Source organism: Microchirus variegatus (assembly GCF_963457635.1).
Source record: "Microchirus variegatus genome assembly, chromosome: 9".
Classification (NCBI taxonomy): Eukaryota; Metazoa; Chordata; class Actinopteri; order Pleuronectiformes; family Soleidae; genus Microchirus; species Microchirus variegatus.
The window spans coordinates 20,969,667-20,985,188 of record NC_139810.1 but is presented as its reverse complement, the minus strand read 5'-3'; the positions used below and the strand labels follow the sequence as shown (position 1 = coordinate 20,985,188).

Genomic DNA, 15,522 nt, shown 5'->3' with positions numbered 1-15,522 from the left:
CTGAGTTAGCATCCTGAGGTGTCGTGATTACCGGGCGGGTTGCTGTTGCATGAAGAATGTGAAATGGGGAAAAATGTAAATGATGCTGTCACATGGGATCCAGTGCAGGAACAGATGATACATTTTTCTCAGGCTCCCTGCCTCTGAGGTAATTCAATTCATTTTCTTTTATTGATTGACATTGGACACCGTGATGTTTGGTTCATGCAAGCAGGCGGCGATAATAAAAGAATTGCTTGCCATACGGCTCCTGTAGATAAACCGTGACTGTGGAAGATGCCAAACGGTAATGGGTGTGAGTGGTTTATGGTTTGTAAGAAAGAGAGATTTTGACCTGTGCTCATGATTTCTAAGGTGTGTTTGAGGGCTGGTTTGGTGTAGTGTTAGACGGTGATGGTGATGTGACACAATGGGGCATTTGTGCAGCAGCAACTTTGACAGATCACTGTAGGAACATCCCTCATGATATTTATCAAATGAATGATGGCTGAGGTCCATTTAGCTTCATCAGTTTTTGGGTACTTGCTGGTTCACTTGTCTCACTGTGCTGACTTGAAATGAACAGAGCCATCTAATGTGGTCACTAACTCCTGTGCAAAAATAACTACTTGTTAGGGCTGCACGGAGTGGAAAAAAATGTCAATCACGATGGATTAGGGTTAGGCACACAGATCTGTAGTGAGAGCAGAGACCAGGTGGAGGAAAAGCTTGAGAGGTGGAGATATGCTCTAGAAAGGAAAGGAATGAAGGTTAGTCGCAGCAAGACAGAATACATGTGTGTGAATGAGAGGAACCATGAGGCTACGGAGAGTAGAGATAAAGAATGTGGAGGATTTTAAGTACTTAGGGTCAACAGTCCAGAGCAGTGGAGAGTGTGGAAAAGAAGTGACGAAATATGTTCAAGCTGGTTGGAACGGGTGGAGAAAAGTGTCAGGGGTAATGTGTTATAAAAGAGTATCAGCCAGAATGAAAGGAAAGGTATACAAGACAGTGGTGAGACAAGCGATGCTGTGTGGTCTAGAGACAGTGGCAATGACAGGAAGCAGAGCTGGAGGTAGCAGAGATGAAGATGTTGAGCTTCTCTTTGGGAGTGACGAAGATGAATATAGGATCAGGAATGACTTAGTCAGAGGAACAGCACATGTTAGATGTTTTGGAGATAAGGCCATTGAGGCCAGAATGAGATGGTTTGGTTATGTACAGAGGAGGGATAGAGAATATATTGGTAGATGGATGCTGGGGTTGGAACTGCCAGGCAAGAGGTCTAGAGGAAGACCAAAGAGAAGATTTATGGATGTAGTGAAAGAAGACGTGAAGTTAGCTGGTGTGAGAGAGGAGGATACAGAGAACAGGGTTAGATGGAGGAGGTTGATTCGCTATGGCAACCCCTGAAGGGAGCAGCCGAAAGGAAAAGAAGACGATGGGTTAGGGTTAGGATTTTGGAATTGAGATCACGATTCTCTGGCATTATTTATTTTTTTCTTCACAAATCTGTTTATTGCACTCATGACTCGTGATGTCATAACTAGGAGAAGTGTGTGACATCATTTCTGTTAATCGCTAACATTTAGCAAAGGAAATGTCTAAAATCTCATCATTTAACAGAAGATTCTTGAGTATTTAGCAACAGCACTGCTGCTGAAAGCTGGCAATCACGATCTGTGAGGCGAATGCAGACCTTTTTTCGGCACAGGGTCGGGTGGTTGTGTGATTCTCGTCACTACCACCTGGGTTTTCATCACCAATCAGTTTGTGTTTATTTCTCTCAACTACAGACGGGCTTCCTCCTCCACTGAATCGCTTGACCTAAAGGCACTTCATGTGTTGAGAGAGAAGGCAGCAATGCAGCTCTTGAAATAAAATGCAGAAGAATCGTTGTCATTTAGAAATGAGATCACAACGATTTATCGTGCAGCCCTACGACTTGAGCCTTGTGATGTTGCGTGTGTTTTCACCACAATATTTATTTACAGACAGTTTGCACGAATAACCAGTAAAGTCTGGGGAAAAAAAATAACAGTTAACACTTCTTTAGATTTAAATCGCTACAAACCTCAGTCAGTCAAACAATTGTGCAGTATGGTCTCTGAAACAGGCAGCTTCAAGCACACAGCATGTGTTTACTTTGACAAACACAACGTTGAATGAGACCCAGAGGAATTCATCAGGACTAAGTTTACCGGTGACAGCCAGGCTTGAAGCTGAATTAAAGCGACTGCAGCAGCACACGGAGACAAAAACATGTGCTGCCGTCGGGCGATGGCAACTAATTAAGAGTTTCCTCTCCCACTCAAGGGGCCATCTCATGATTAAGGGAGCCCAATAACTATGTATACAATATGAGCACAACATGGATCTAGGTCAGGCTGCTGGTGGGTGATGAGTTCCCTGTGAAGTGAAGCAAGGAAATGTGAGGCAACACAACGGTGTTCAGAGAAAGTCTCCAGAGGCAATGCAGATGTGAGAGGCCTTAACTTTTGCAGATTATGCCTCTAACAAGTTGATGTGCTCTTTTAAATTCACAGGACGGCTGTTCATCCAGCTGAGAAGCCCTAAATGACTATTCTGGGGATCATTTTTTGTCCATTAGGCCTTGGCATTTAGGCAGAGCAACTGGGTACATTGATTGGTCCATCTAATGAATGTGAAGCAGATAGTTATACACACACGTACTGAAGCGATGTCATATCCATCCGTCCATCTTCTATCCTCCAACACGAGGGTTGCTGTAGCAATCCCAGCAGACACGGTACACGCTGGAAAGATCACCAGTCCATCACAGGGTGTGATGTCATTTAGCAATTTCATAGCTTTGTAAAGATGGTTTGTGTTAAAACTGATCAAAGTAAATAGACTTATGTGGAAAAGAAGAAGGAGGAGGAGCAAGAGCTGTGCTGTCATGTTTTGGTGCCTCGTCTCACTGACCCATCAGTGGTCTCAGTGTGAAGCGTGGATTTGCTAATGATGTTTCTCAGTTGTTCTGTTGTCTCTGGGATCATTACTGCTGAAATTGCAACAGCTGACAAATTTCACAGCCCATCATTTTGCCACAACCCGTTCCTTTGGTTATTGTTGGCGGCATCAAAAAATCCAATTGCTCCAACAAACTGTGATCAATGTTAAAGTTTGCTTCTCATATGAGGTTGAAGAGAAAAGACCTGTCATTTGAAGTGAACCTGCCTCACATTGGTTGGCTGTCACAGATGCCTCACAGAGAGCTCTGTCAGAGGATATGAGAAATGCCCCCAATGTTATTGGCTGTTATTAAAATGTGCCGGCATCTGTTTCCTTCTACCAATCACAGTTGGGAATTATAAAAGGTAATATGATTCTGTGCTGCATGACAGCTCTCAATAAATATATCTTTTTTTTTTTTACCTCCACCAGGGAGGTTATGTGTTTGGTCATCTTTGTTTGCCTGTGAGCAACTCGGTGAGAGGCGATTGTTCCACCAAATTTAGGGAAGACCGCTTTTGGGCAATCAAGAAACTGGAAAATGGAACTCGACTCCACTCCATAATTCGAGACTGTGCAACTGTTTAAAAAAATTCCCTGAAGACATGGCTGCAAGAGAATCAATCATGTGATCATTGATCTTTTATATAGAACACCACATCTTTTATGTGTTTTTTGTATGTTGTTGTCTGTAATGTTTAGTATGTGTTTTATTGTCTTTTAACACCCTGCCCAGGGACCACAGATGCAAAAGCTATTTATTTAGCTAACTCGGGTATAGACCCCTTCTGTACATGGTCCCTGTCAACTAAACTAATAAACTAAACTAAAGAGGATGCATTTGAATGGCTGGATGTAGGTTATATGGCACAAGGATAGAATTATTTAATTTTGGTGGTGATTTGGATTCAGGATTTTCATTGGGAATTGTGAACAAGATAGTGGAGCGTATTGACCTTGTGGGAATTTTGCTCTTGGACATTTACAACTAAACCTGTGGTTGTAACACTCGACCTATTATCACAGGAAAATGTCTGAGGTCTGCAACCCCAAACGGACAAAGCATACAGAACGAGTGACATTCTGAGCTATCGTATCTCTTGTGCACGCTATACCTGGAAATGCCTCTTAACAAGACTGTAAATCTCTTTTCCAGAGTAATAAAGTCCCTGACAGGGAAGAGCCAGACCTTCACTACAGTGAAACACAACGCTCTCCCTTCACCACCACTGAAAACAGCCCTGCTCCAGTTTCTCACTGTTGACCGTGCAGCGGCTGCCAATGCCACATTTCCTGGTGTTCAATCAGTGTAACAAATTAGTTTCTGCTCCAGACTGTGGTGCTACATGCATGTGCTCTTACACATGTGTCGTGCCTCTACAGACCGTTCCATTAAGAAGCCCTGAACTGTGATGCCTCCACCGGTGTCTCTCTTGAGTAAGATAAATGAGCCAATATCTTGCACTTCTTAACCTTACATTTGTGATGAATCTCTACTCTCCTCATTAGTGCACTCTTTTCAAAAGGTTTTTGTTTCTTTTCAGCACTGTTATGTTTATCTGGAGATCCCCTCACTGCTAATCCCACAGTAATCAAATCACCTGAAATGGAGAAAGACAAATGTGCTTTCAAGAAGAATGCTGTAGCTGTTAGTACATGACGCTGAAAATAAACTTCCACAGCCCCCAGACTTCTTTTATACCTTTGATTTATTGGTGTCAATTGGATAATTTGTCTCTTCACGCTGACGTTTTCATTGTGAAGTTGTTAGATGTATAAATAAGTCAAACGGTTACTACTACAGAAGGGTACAGATCAGTTATAAACTCTCATAATGAGCCACATCACTTATGGTAAAAATAAAGCAAAAAAGTAGTAACAGTAGCCGATTCCCTAACACTTTTTTACAACAAACGGCATCATGCAATTACAAAAAGGTCCACAGCTTTTTTTCCTTTGCACTGCTGACATCAAAACACCATTTATTCTCAATATCCAGAGTAGTTAGGGCTTCAGTGCATTGCAACAACAGTAAGAAAACACACAAACACCTTTGACACAGTTTGCATACCTGTGCTTTTCTCCAGATAGTGACAGCGAAACATTTCATATCCCTTCATTTAGAGAATGTAGCCTCAGAATGCACAGAAAATTACTTTATGCTTTGCTCGTCTTGATTGCAATCCTTTTCAGCACACGGACGCTCGTGCCTTTCTGAATGTCACAACCTTCAGTGGCAGAACAAACAGTCAGAGGATTATAGATTAAGTAACTGCGGTGGTCACGCTGCAGAAAAGAACTTGGTTCAAGGGTTAAAACAGTTCTTCAGTGATAGAAACGCATTTATGTCATGTTTAGTTAAGGCAGAATAAGGTGAATAACATTACATTTGCCTCTGTGATTGCAGGCATGCGAGTAGCACTTTACAGTTTGGCATATTTGAACCACTTACTTATTTCTAGCTCTTGCTTGTACCCAAATGTTGAATATCTTGGATAAAAGCCCATGTAATGGAACATGTTGTGAGGGTCATTTTGAGCAAACCTTGCCTTATATTACAGTCATGATGGTAAGTGAGGGCTGTTTCTCTTGACATTTTCATGTCGCTAATATTTGAGTAACATAGCACATTTTAGGAACATAAGAGCATCAGAGCAGAAAGATACTCTGCAGGTGTCAGGAACTAAGGTTGGTGAAGCACATTTAAAAAAAAAAAAAAAATACTACCCATATTCTAGTGATACAAATTACATAATTATTCCTTTAACTATTGCTGTGTGTCGACAAAAAAAAGTTTGACCATCTGGGAAATGTGCTTATTCCTTTTGCTTATTATAGTCTTGCATAGACTTGGATGAGAAATGTGATTCTATATGTGTGTGTATGCTAAATATTAGCGAGTTGGTTGTCATGGCATATCATCTTTTTAAAACCGTAAGACTCCAGGAAGTAAATGCAAATGGGCATAAACTGGTCCAACATATGCTTCTCTTAAACCTTTGATCTAAGCTAGTGATTTTTTTTTAAGTGTTAGTTTGACAACTTTAAAGTAAGCTGAACATTTCCTGTCGGTTGCTTCTTGAGAGTGGTATTGATTTTCTCAACTCGGCAAGAAAGCTGGTTGGAATAGCGCCCTAAAATGTTTACTTGTTTCTTGAATGCTGGTTTAGATGGTGGGTTATGTGTACACATTAGATAAGTGATGTCAGTATCAGACCCAACTTTAGGATGCAACTTAGACCAATAGATTGGTATTGGTTGTAAAGCTCACCTCCAATCAGGACAATACCTGCTGTCTATTTTATATATATTTAACAATCTATTTTCCTTGCTCTATTGAAGAAGACACAACACTAGTGATTAAGATAATTAACTCCTGAGGGAAATGTTTTCACGCCAGTGTGATGGAGACATCTTAAACCTCCAGAGGTGAGACTGTAAATCTGAATCCTTGTTGGTCTCTGTATATGTTGGTCCTCTAATAGACTGGCCACCTGCCCTGTGTGTGTCTGTGTGTGCACTGCTTCTCGTCCAGTGTCACCCGGGATTTCTTCCGTCTTCCTGCAACCCTTCAAATTAAATCAGTATAATATATGAAATCGTATGTTGTGACATCATGAAGTTAGACTAGAATAACAAAAGTAAACAATGCACAGTTACATAAAGTATGTCATGTTGCTGCGGTTTAATACTGCAGGTCACCAGTGCTGTCGTGGATTTTGTTCTCCTGTTGTCTGCCTGTCCTCCCCTGCTTATGCTGACACACACACACACACACACACACACACACACACACACACACACACACACACACACACACACACACACACACACACACACACACACACACACACACACACACACACACAGAGAGGGTTCATACAGCAGTAATTATGCTTCTGCCAGAGCTGTAAGGAGTGGTAGGCTGCATGAGGGGAGAGTAGAGATCCACTCAGCAGGCACCACAGTGAAGGGAATGCTAAACCAACCAACCAAGGGCCGTCCTGAGGCCTAATTATAGAGTTAATGAAGCTGTGCTCTGGTGGTGCTGTGTCCAAAAATGTGCAGCCCTCATCACCCAGTTGGCCCAAGTTTCACTCTCAAATGTAGAACATTAGGATAATAGCAGCAAACGTAGTAGACCTCCCAGAATGCTTGCAGCTCAGGAATGATTCCTGGAGAAAACTGATGGCGTGTAGTGTGAACCACATGACTACAGTTCCTATGGCTGCATTAATATTCATGTATGACGTCTATGGTGAGTGCTGCTTAATGTAGAGTGAAGCTGTGTTTTTCTGAGTTTATTAGCTGTTTCACCAGAAGAGGATTGTTTTTGCCCCTGGTAACGGAGTGAATGTTTGAGGCGACAGTGACACGGTCACTGATTTTAAGTGTGTGTTTTGCAACGGAGAAACAATCGCTCTGCTCAGTGATCCTGTCCCTGGTGATTTCCTTGTAGTTGTTTGCTGTGACTGATGAGAGTAGCGGTAACCCCCATATGATCTCTCTCACATGTTCTTTACCTCTCCCCCTCACATCACACTCCTGTCTTTGTATAGTTGTGAGGACACTCACAATAACAATGCACTCCTCAGTGTCTAAAGCTGCAGTTTGCCACTGTCTTGATTTACTAGTGCAATTTGCCTCCATCTGTTCTTGACATAAATCATAATACTGAGAAACACCCAAGCTTATGGGCTTAATCAGCACTGTGTCAACCCATTTGACAATGTTTGAGTGGAACATTTGTTCATACTTAAAACTTACACATACATATTCACCATTAAGTAGGTGCTTACTAACATAAGTAGCATACTCGTGCTTTATTAGTAATCATTAAGCACATATTAACACCTTATTCCACCTGAATTAAGACCTTTCCTGCATAAGGTGTAAATAAATGCTTAATATTTACTAATAAAGGGCTTGTATGCTACTCATCGGGATGTTAGTAAACACAGAGTTAATGGTGAATGTGTATCATTTAAAAACCATTAGAAATTCTGACATCTGCCAAAAATGCCCTCACAAAGTCAGCATGTCCACACACACGCACACGCACACGCACACGCACACGCACACGCACACACACACACACACACACACGGGTGTGCGACTGCTTAAAGCAAAGTGTTATCCCGAACAATAACCAGCAATCCTTACCCCCTAACCAAAGCCCTTAAACTTAACAGTTCCTCAGAAATGAGGTTCTTGCACATCTCGCCCGGCAGAGTTGTCATGACAGCTCCCGTGGGTGAACACAGTCTTGAATTCAGTACACTTGGCATGGAGGAAATAACAGATAATGGATTATTATTCTTATTCTTATTATTTAATTGGGAAGATAAGCCAGGAGGAGGCTGAGGCTGCAGGAGTCAGAGGAGCTGTCCAGATGCTGAAACAGCGTCAATCTGCTTTTCAATTAGTCGCAAGAGCTGAGGCTCAGGAGGAGCTGATGCCATTTTAACAAGCTGTAACAACAATTAATTATACATTAAATGCGACCTAAAGGTTCAGCTTGAACATTTATTTTGTCACTTATTTGAGCCTTAGGTTTAAAACAAGACAGAAGTGGCTCAATGAAATAAAAAAAGCATACACGACACAAGAGACTATTATTTTTCCTATAGGGGAAAATAAATCCAACTCTGTGCTCATTTAATATCAATTAATGGCTCTCAGTCCAATTTGGACCACAATAACGTTCCGTCAGCCACGGATCAATAGCTCGAATCTGCAACGATTGTCAGTCGCAGCCCAGTGGGATGCAGGAGAATGCAGACCGGAGGGGTGGAGTTCCAGCTTTTCTACTTTTCTGACGCTCCTCAGGCAGAGGTGCGCATTCTTTGCTTGGTGAAGGAGCGGAGGTGGCGCTCGCTCGTCCTGGCATGTGATCCCTCTTTAGTCTGATCAGTCACCTCGGCAGCAGCTGCAGCCTCTCGCTGAACTTTCCATGCTGTTGACAGTCCAATGCACAGCACTTAGGAGGTTCGCCCGGACCGTAAACCCACTCCCGCTCATCAGTGCGCCGCGCTCCGCTTCTCCACCGTTGGCTCTCCAGGTTCAGAGGGACTCACGCGGGTCGGGGTTTTGGTACCGAGTCTCCCGCACACATGGAGGGAGACGTTATAGACAAAGTGGAGGCCACGGGGACGGTGCGGGATTTCGATCCCATTAGTGGGAGCATCCCGGCCACTAAAGTGGAGATCACCGTATCATGCAGGTGAGTCCACTCTGCTTTGTGCGTCAGGGAATGGGGGAACTCCGCGCTCCTGCTTTGCCTTTTCTTGTGGACATTATAAAGAAGAGGCAAAGCAGAAATTCAGTATTTACCTCTACATTTGTTAACGAGAATGAACTATTTTATTGAATAAAAACTTTTAAACCGGTAAAACGACAAACGTTCTGGAGTTCTCTAAGTGATTCTGTCTTTGCTGCACAACCAAGACGTCACTGTACTATTTCCACTCTACTGTCGATTTATCATTTTAGACATATGCATGCATCAGATCCTGTAATGATTGCAGTGAGTCCGGATTCCCCCACCACACAAATCTGACCAACCATCAACTTTTCTGTGTTTTAGTTTTATGTGTTCTGATTTATGAGAATACCAAATCCTGAACAAATGTTCAGGGAAATCCTATTCTCAGTCTCCTGAGTCTACAGCACTGTGTGTGTGTGTGCTCGTTGTGTTACCTCTCTAGGACATTTTGGACCAGCCTAACCTGGTCAGGACCAGTAGATGTTATGGCTGACCAAAGGCTGGTCCTAATGAAATAGAAACTCATTTCTGAAGCTGTGGTTAAAGGTAGGGATAAGGCTGTGGTTAGGCTGCCTAAATGAATGGAAATCGATGCAGAGTCCCAGTTTTATGATGTGTGCTTGTGAATGCGTGTCATGTGTCACTTGAGATATCTACAGTTTGTTGTGGTGCCTGTGAGGTTCCCCCGAGGCTGCGTGTGATGTGTGCATTTATGTAGCCACCTGCTTGTAAACGTTAGTTGCATAAACATGAAGATCACATTATAATCTCAACTGGCTCTAAAAAGCAAAACCCCTTCAACATCATAGCATTTTTGTTTTTTCTTTTTTCCTGCCCCCATAACCTCCAACACCATATGGAAAGTGTCTCGGGTGGGGCAGGTAGTAACTGTATATACACAATACACTGCAGCCTATATTGGTTTAGGTACAGTTTTAATTACAGTTTCTCACTGAGGCTGATGTGATTTATTATTTTTGTTTTGTTTTCATCAGCAGTGAGTCATTTTTTGAGCCCCTTGTACCTCCGGGCTACAGTGCATCAAGTGTATGCATGTAAATGATGTGTTCCCATGTGCAGTGCTGCTGTTGAAATGCAGCACGTAGCGATTTCAGATCTACATAAGCTTCAGGCAACATATTTGTCAAACAAACACGCCACTGCCCTTGTTTTCTCCTCTCATTTGCGATCTTCTTGAAAGGAACGTCTTAAAAAAACACTTCTTTGTTGCATTCTGCTGTTGTCATGCAGACAAGTCTTTTAACCTTTACATGGCTGTAGGTGAAGGCATTAATCCCTGCTCACTGTAGGTCAACTGAATGTTTAACAGACATTAGTGTGCGTGTGATGCATCTTTGTGGCATATTGATGTTGGCTATATAAGGTATTCAGTGTGAGTTGCAGCTCGACTTGTTATTTCCCACTTGGTACACAATATTGCTTTTCTTCTTCCATAATTTAAGATGGAATCTGTATTGATTCCCCTTGGGGTGAGAGGATGCCGCTCCCTTGTCAGTCATTAAACTTTCCAAACAAAGCTCCAGCGCAGAAATTAACAAAAACCACATTTGACCTTTTTGATGGCTTCTTAAATTTATACAAAACTGGGCATCACAAAAGTTGAAAAAAATAAATCCACAGCCTTGTATGCAGCTATGACCTTCCACTTGTCAGTGTGTGTGTATTTGCTCCATCCAGGAGAAGCAAATGGCAACTATGGATGTTTTGCGTGAGATGCACACAGGCTCCACTATTCTGTAATTGATACAGTAAGCCTTAGACCTCAGACACTGCAGTGCACATGGAGCTGAATTGCAGCGTGCAGCCCTACAGGCATTCTCATAACCCTCTGCCAATATTGCAGCAAGCTCCCTGACAAACACTAGAGGAACTGAAGCAACCTCGCATCAAAACAAGTGTACAGTATATTGCTGTAAAGGACATTGTTGTTCTCCGTCTATGGCTGTGATTGGCTTTGCTCACAGGTCATCCAGTGAGTCCGCATCTGCCTCTCTGATGCAACGGCTCCACTCTAACCCCAGTGATGATGAGATGGCTCTTCAACACTCAAGTTGCCTCAGTCTCTTCATCTGCTGAAGCAAGCACAGTAAATACAGTTCAGTGATTCGGGGCCAAGTGTGTCCTCTGCGCCTTCACAGGCATCTTACATGGCAGGAATAAAGCATGTTTTCATTAATTAATATTTAAGCAGCTCCGTTAAATATTTTAGGTCGTCTGTGCATTTTGCTACATCATGCTTTAAATATGAGAGAAAAGTAGTAAATGTGATTCCTCGTGGGTTGTAGCATAACGTGCCCCTTCTGTAGCTCAGCTTACCAGAGCGTTTCAGAGTTCCCATGTACAAAGACTTCAGGGAAACTGGGGCTTCGTGAAGCACAGTTTCAGTAATGAATGCTGGACATACATTTCACACTGACCCCCCCCCCCCCACCCCTCCCTACAAAACCCTTAAAGGCTTAGTAGATGGAATTTTATTCAATCATTTTTAGGTTAACAACAATAGGGATCCATGTTCTGGATTTTGGAAATGGATTTTAAATGTGCTGCTTTCTGAATGTGACTCAGTGAACAGAATCAGGGAGAAAACATCTTGCTGAAAAGCTTGAAATTTCTCACAATGGTTTTACCACCCTTATGAAAAAGAAAAAAAAAAGATGTATTATATCTGAAAATGAACTCATTGTGATATCGTTTTCAGACAGTTTCTCCTGCAGAAGAAGAGCAGTATATACATCTGTGCCTGTGGAGCGTTGGGGCTCAGCTACGTTGCTCTGGGGCACCTAATCCAGACACTTGACCTGTGTATGGATTTCAAACTGGCAACCCTTTGGTTACAAGCCCAGGCTCTAGTGGTGAGGAAGTGGAAAGAAACAAGCAGACTGATTTGATGAAAAGTCCGTATAATGTACTATATATTATATAACACAAGATAAAAGGGGAAACAACTCAGAGATGTATTATATTAAGTCATAAAATGAACAATGTGCTGTATGTCAATGGAAATTAAGGAAACATGAGTATTTCACTTCATTAAGTATAATGCAAATACTTCACTGATAACAGTCATATCATCTGTGTATTCACACTGTACATTTTCATTTGTAGGCCGTAAACTCTCTTTGGTTTTGCTGCACCATCAGAACAATAACACAGCTGATGGCACTTTGACAGCAGAGTTATTCAAACGCAGCAAACTGCGTCTATGTGACAGAAATGCAGAACTTTACCAAACTAAAAAGCCTCACTCTCCCTGTCTCAAGTTTTACATCTTGACCAGAAAGGGAAGGACAAACAAATGTCTGTAGTGCTTTCAAATATAGGCGACTGAAAGCCCAAGAGGAAGGTGAAAGACGAACATGCTGGTGTCAGTATTTTTCTCCAGGATGAGGAAGGAGCTCGAGCCAAGGTTATAGCTAACACTCTTTCTCTCATAAATGTTGATGGTGGATATTTAACTTGTGTAATGTTTTTATAGCCTGTTATTGTCACCTTGTTTTCTCGACATGAGGTTATAGTTCTCCACTGCTGTCTGCAGCAAAATAAATTGATTCAATGTTAAAGGGGACATCAAAATCAACATTTAAATAATTTTAATACTTTAGACTGTGGAGGTCCTATGAGTAGGCAAAGTGTGAGAAAACTCAGGTTTTTGTGGTTGCACTCATTGCTACGTCACAATGAGACATTCTTGGAATTGTTGTCTCGCAGGGCTCCTGTTTTGTCCTTAAAAAAAACACGAGAGTGTGTGACGAGGGCAATAGTATCCGGAAGAGCGAAGTCCACCAAGTGTGTTATTCTTGGCTGCACAGTGCAGCACAGAGTTCTACACAAACTTCCAGCCTCAGAGGATTTACATGGCCAGTGGATACATGTTATATATGACGGCAATGTGCCAGCTTAAGCCTGCAAATTATGGCTTTTCCAAATGCTAACTGCTGTTAGCTGCCGGAGCCTCAGTGACGCTGACGTAGTTTCCTGTGTCTCATTTGTATTTAAAGAGACAGGCGCTCAAAACTGAGCGTTCTGAACAGGGCTGTTTTGGCAGGGTGATTGAACTGCTGCGGTGCTTCATCCATAAGGTATTTTGACCAAAGCATGTCACAGACATGTTCATTAGAACACCAGGGAACTAGGTTAACTTGGAGAAACAAGGGTATAATGAGTCCTTTAAGCACACTTTTAAAAACATATCAACACGACAACGTGGAAAGAGATGTGTTGGGCATTTGCAGCAGACCACACATATGCTGTTAAAAGCAAAATTTGCTGACACAGCCCACCCTCATCTTTTCCACTGCCCTTCCTCAGCCTCCCAGAGCCTGAACATCAAACTTTATCTGCCCCGGCTGCTCATTTCATTAGTCTAAAGACACCTCATGTTGTCTTCACTGCTGCCTCGTCTCTGCTCTGCTGTCACTCGGCTGCTCACTCTCACCGTTCATTTGCTGTGATAGATTGGTTGTCGTCGCGATACATACAATCAATACATTCCCTGGCTCGGGGATCTAACTCAGCCAGGTCACTGTGCTCCCGAGGGATCCATTACCTGGTGAAATACACAGGAGGTCGCATGACTGCCAACAACCTGTGATAAATGCTCGCAGGAGAGGATTCCTGCTACATGAAGCCACTGATTGCTGTTCCCTGGGGGTCAGTGTGAATACTTAGGGCATGCTTCTGTACTCTTTCAGAGGCAACTGTTAGTGCAGAGGGGGAGCTTTAATGAAATCAGGACGATTAGGATGTGTTGCGGTGTTCTTTGGTCTGACAAAAACAATAGCTTGAGTAGGACAATTGGGATTCAGGCTGCATAACAAAGCTATTGTTTATTGGAGCATGTTGTTATGTCCTGTAACTCCGATGCTGTTTTTGTGTAAATGGCTGTTCGAGCTGTTGATCCCATTCACGTTTGGTTGCACATTCAATTTAACTGTGTTTTTTCTGTTTGAAATGTAGTCGCATTTAGCCTTGGTGAAGTTTGATTTTGCATTGTGTAAGATTGAAAATAATAGAATATCTCTTTTAGTAGAAGAGGAGAGAAGTTTCAAGTTTTTTTTTTTTTTTTTTTTCACTGTCTGTCAGCGATGTGTTGCATCTTTTTTGGGGATCAAGGCTGAGAGACAACAAAGATGCCAGGATTTTTTTTTTTCAATTTTAATTTTGTGGATGTTGGGATTGGGTCGATGAAGCGGATGATTATGCATGAACTCCTGACAACGTGTGAAAATGAGTTTGGATCCCAGACACTTGGCTCGCGACGGTGTCAACGATATTAATATATTCTCATCGGGAAGGTATGACAGCAGAGGGGGCATCCCATGGAAGCACAGTTGTGGTGTCATGCCAGTGGTTTATAACACCCTGCGTGTGTTGCCTTTCATCCCAAAGTGTTGAACAGAATGACAGGAAAAGTCAAAAGTGTGGTGTTGCAAAAACAAATCAAAGCGGTCCCTCTGGGCTCAGAGGTATCGGGCTGATTTTGTCACTGTTTTCAGAGAACCTTAAGGGTCAGAAGTGTGAGTCGGTGGACAGCTGTGTCAGGCGACAGTTGACCTAAGATCACAGCTCGTCTGGGAAATATGAGAGCCTGTGGTGGATTTGTACCAAGTGTGACAGGTTACTCGCTGAAGTTTTCACCACCGTTATGTTGCATATGCTCAAGGTCTTTCACTTGTTGACAGTCTTATAGCTGACGGCGTAAACCTGACACTCATTTGTCAGTGTTGTCATGTCTGTTGACATTATCTGAGTGAGGCACATTCATACTACAGTCAGTGTAGATTATACTGTAGCTGAAAGGACCTTTCTGTCTGTGTAAGTGAAGAAAGTGTGTGTGCATTTGCTCCAAAGGTGTGTATAAAGTTTTTGTCAGCTAAACAAAAGGCCGTTCTGGGTAATTTAAATTTTATGTTATGCTGGCAAGAAGCAAAGGTGTACAGCAAAACAATGACTGATGGGTTGTTCAATGCAGGCTGACTAAAAGCTTAAAGCCTTTTTCTTCAAATGATGTGGAAAAAATTAGATGATTCATGTTTTTTACTTTATATTTGAGCAGGATCAAAAATAGTGATTTGAATGGGTTTCAATGAGCACATTTTGGTGCAAAGGGTTTGTTAATGTGACTATTTTTAACGTTGTTTAGAATGGACAAAAATTTTTTTTTGAACAATATGCATGAAAAAATGAAAAAGATATGCTAAAAAGTGTCCTAAAGGGTTAACAAAGGAGTTGAGGGCCTCAGCAATGCAAAAAAGAAGAAGAAAAAAAGACAGAAACTGACA

The 15,522-nt window shown here is 42.2% G+C and overlaps 1 protein-coding gene across 2 annotated transcripts in view; it reads left to right on the top strand.

Moving 5' to 3' along the window:
- Positions 1 to 8,936: 8,936 nt before the first annotated feature.
- cpne5a (copine Va) overlaps positions 8,937 to 15,522 on the top strand; it is a gene marked incomplete at both ends in the record, with an annotated part of 73,934 nt that continues 67,348 nt past the window's right edge. Inside the window, one exon of one of the 2 annotated variants that reach the window (XM_083895356.1) lies at positions 8,937 to 9,178. In XM_083895356.1, coding sequence (XP_083751482.1) covers positions 9,069 to 9,178 — 110 coding nt within the window. The remainder of the gene's footprint in view (positions 9,179 to 15,522) is intronic. The other variant, XM_083895355.1, reaches the window with a different exon arrangement.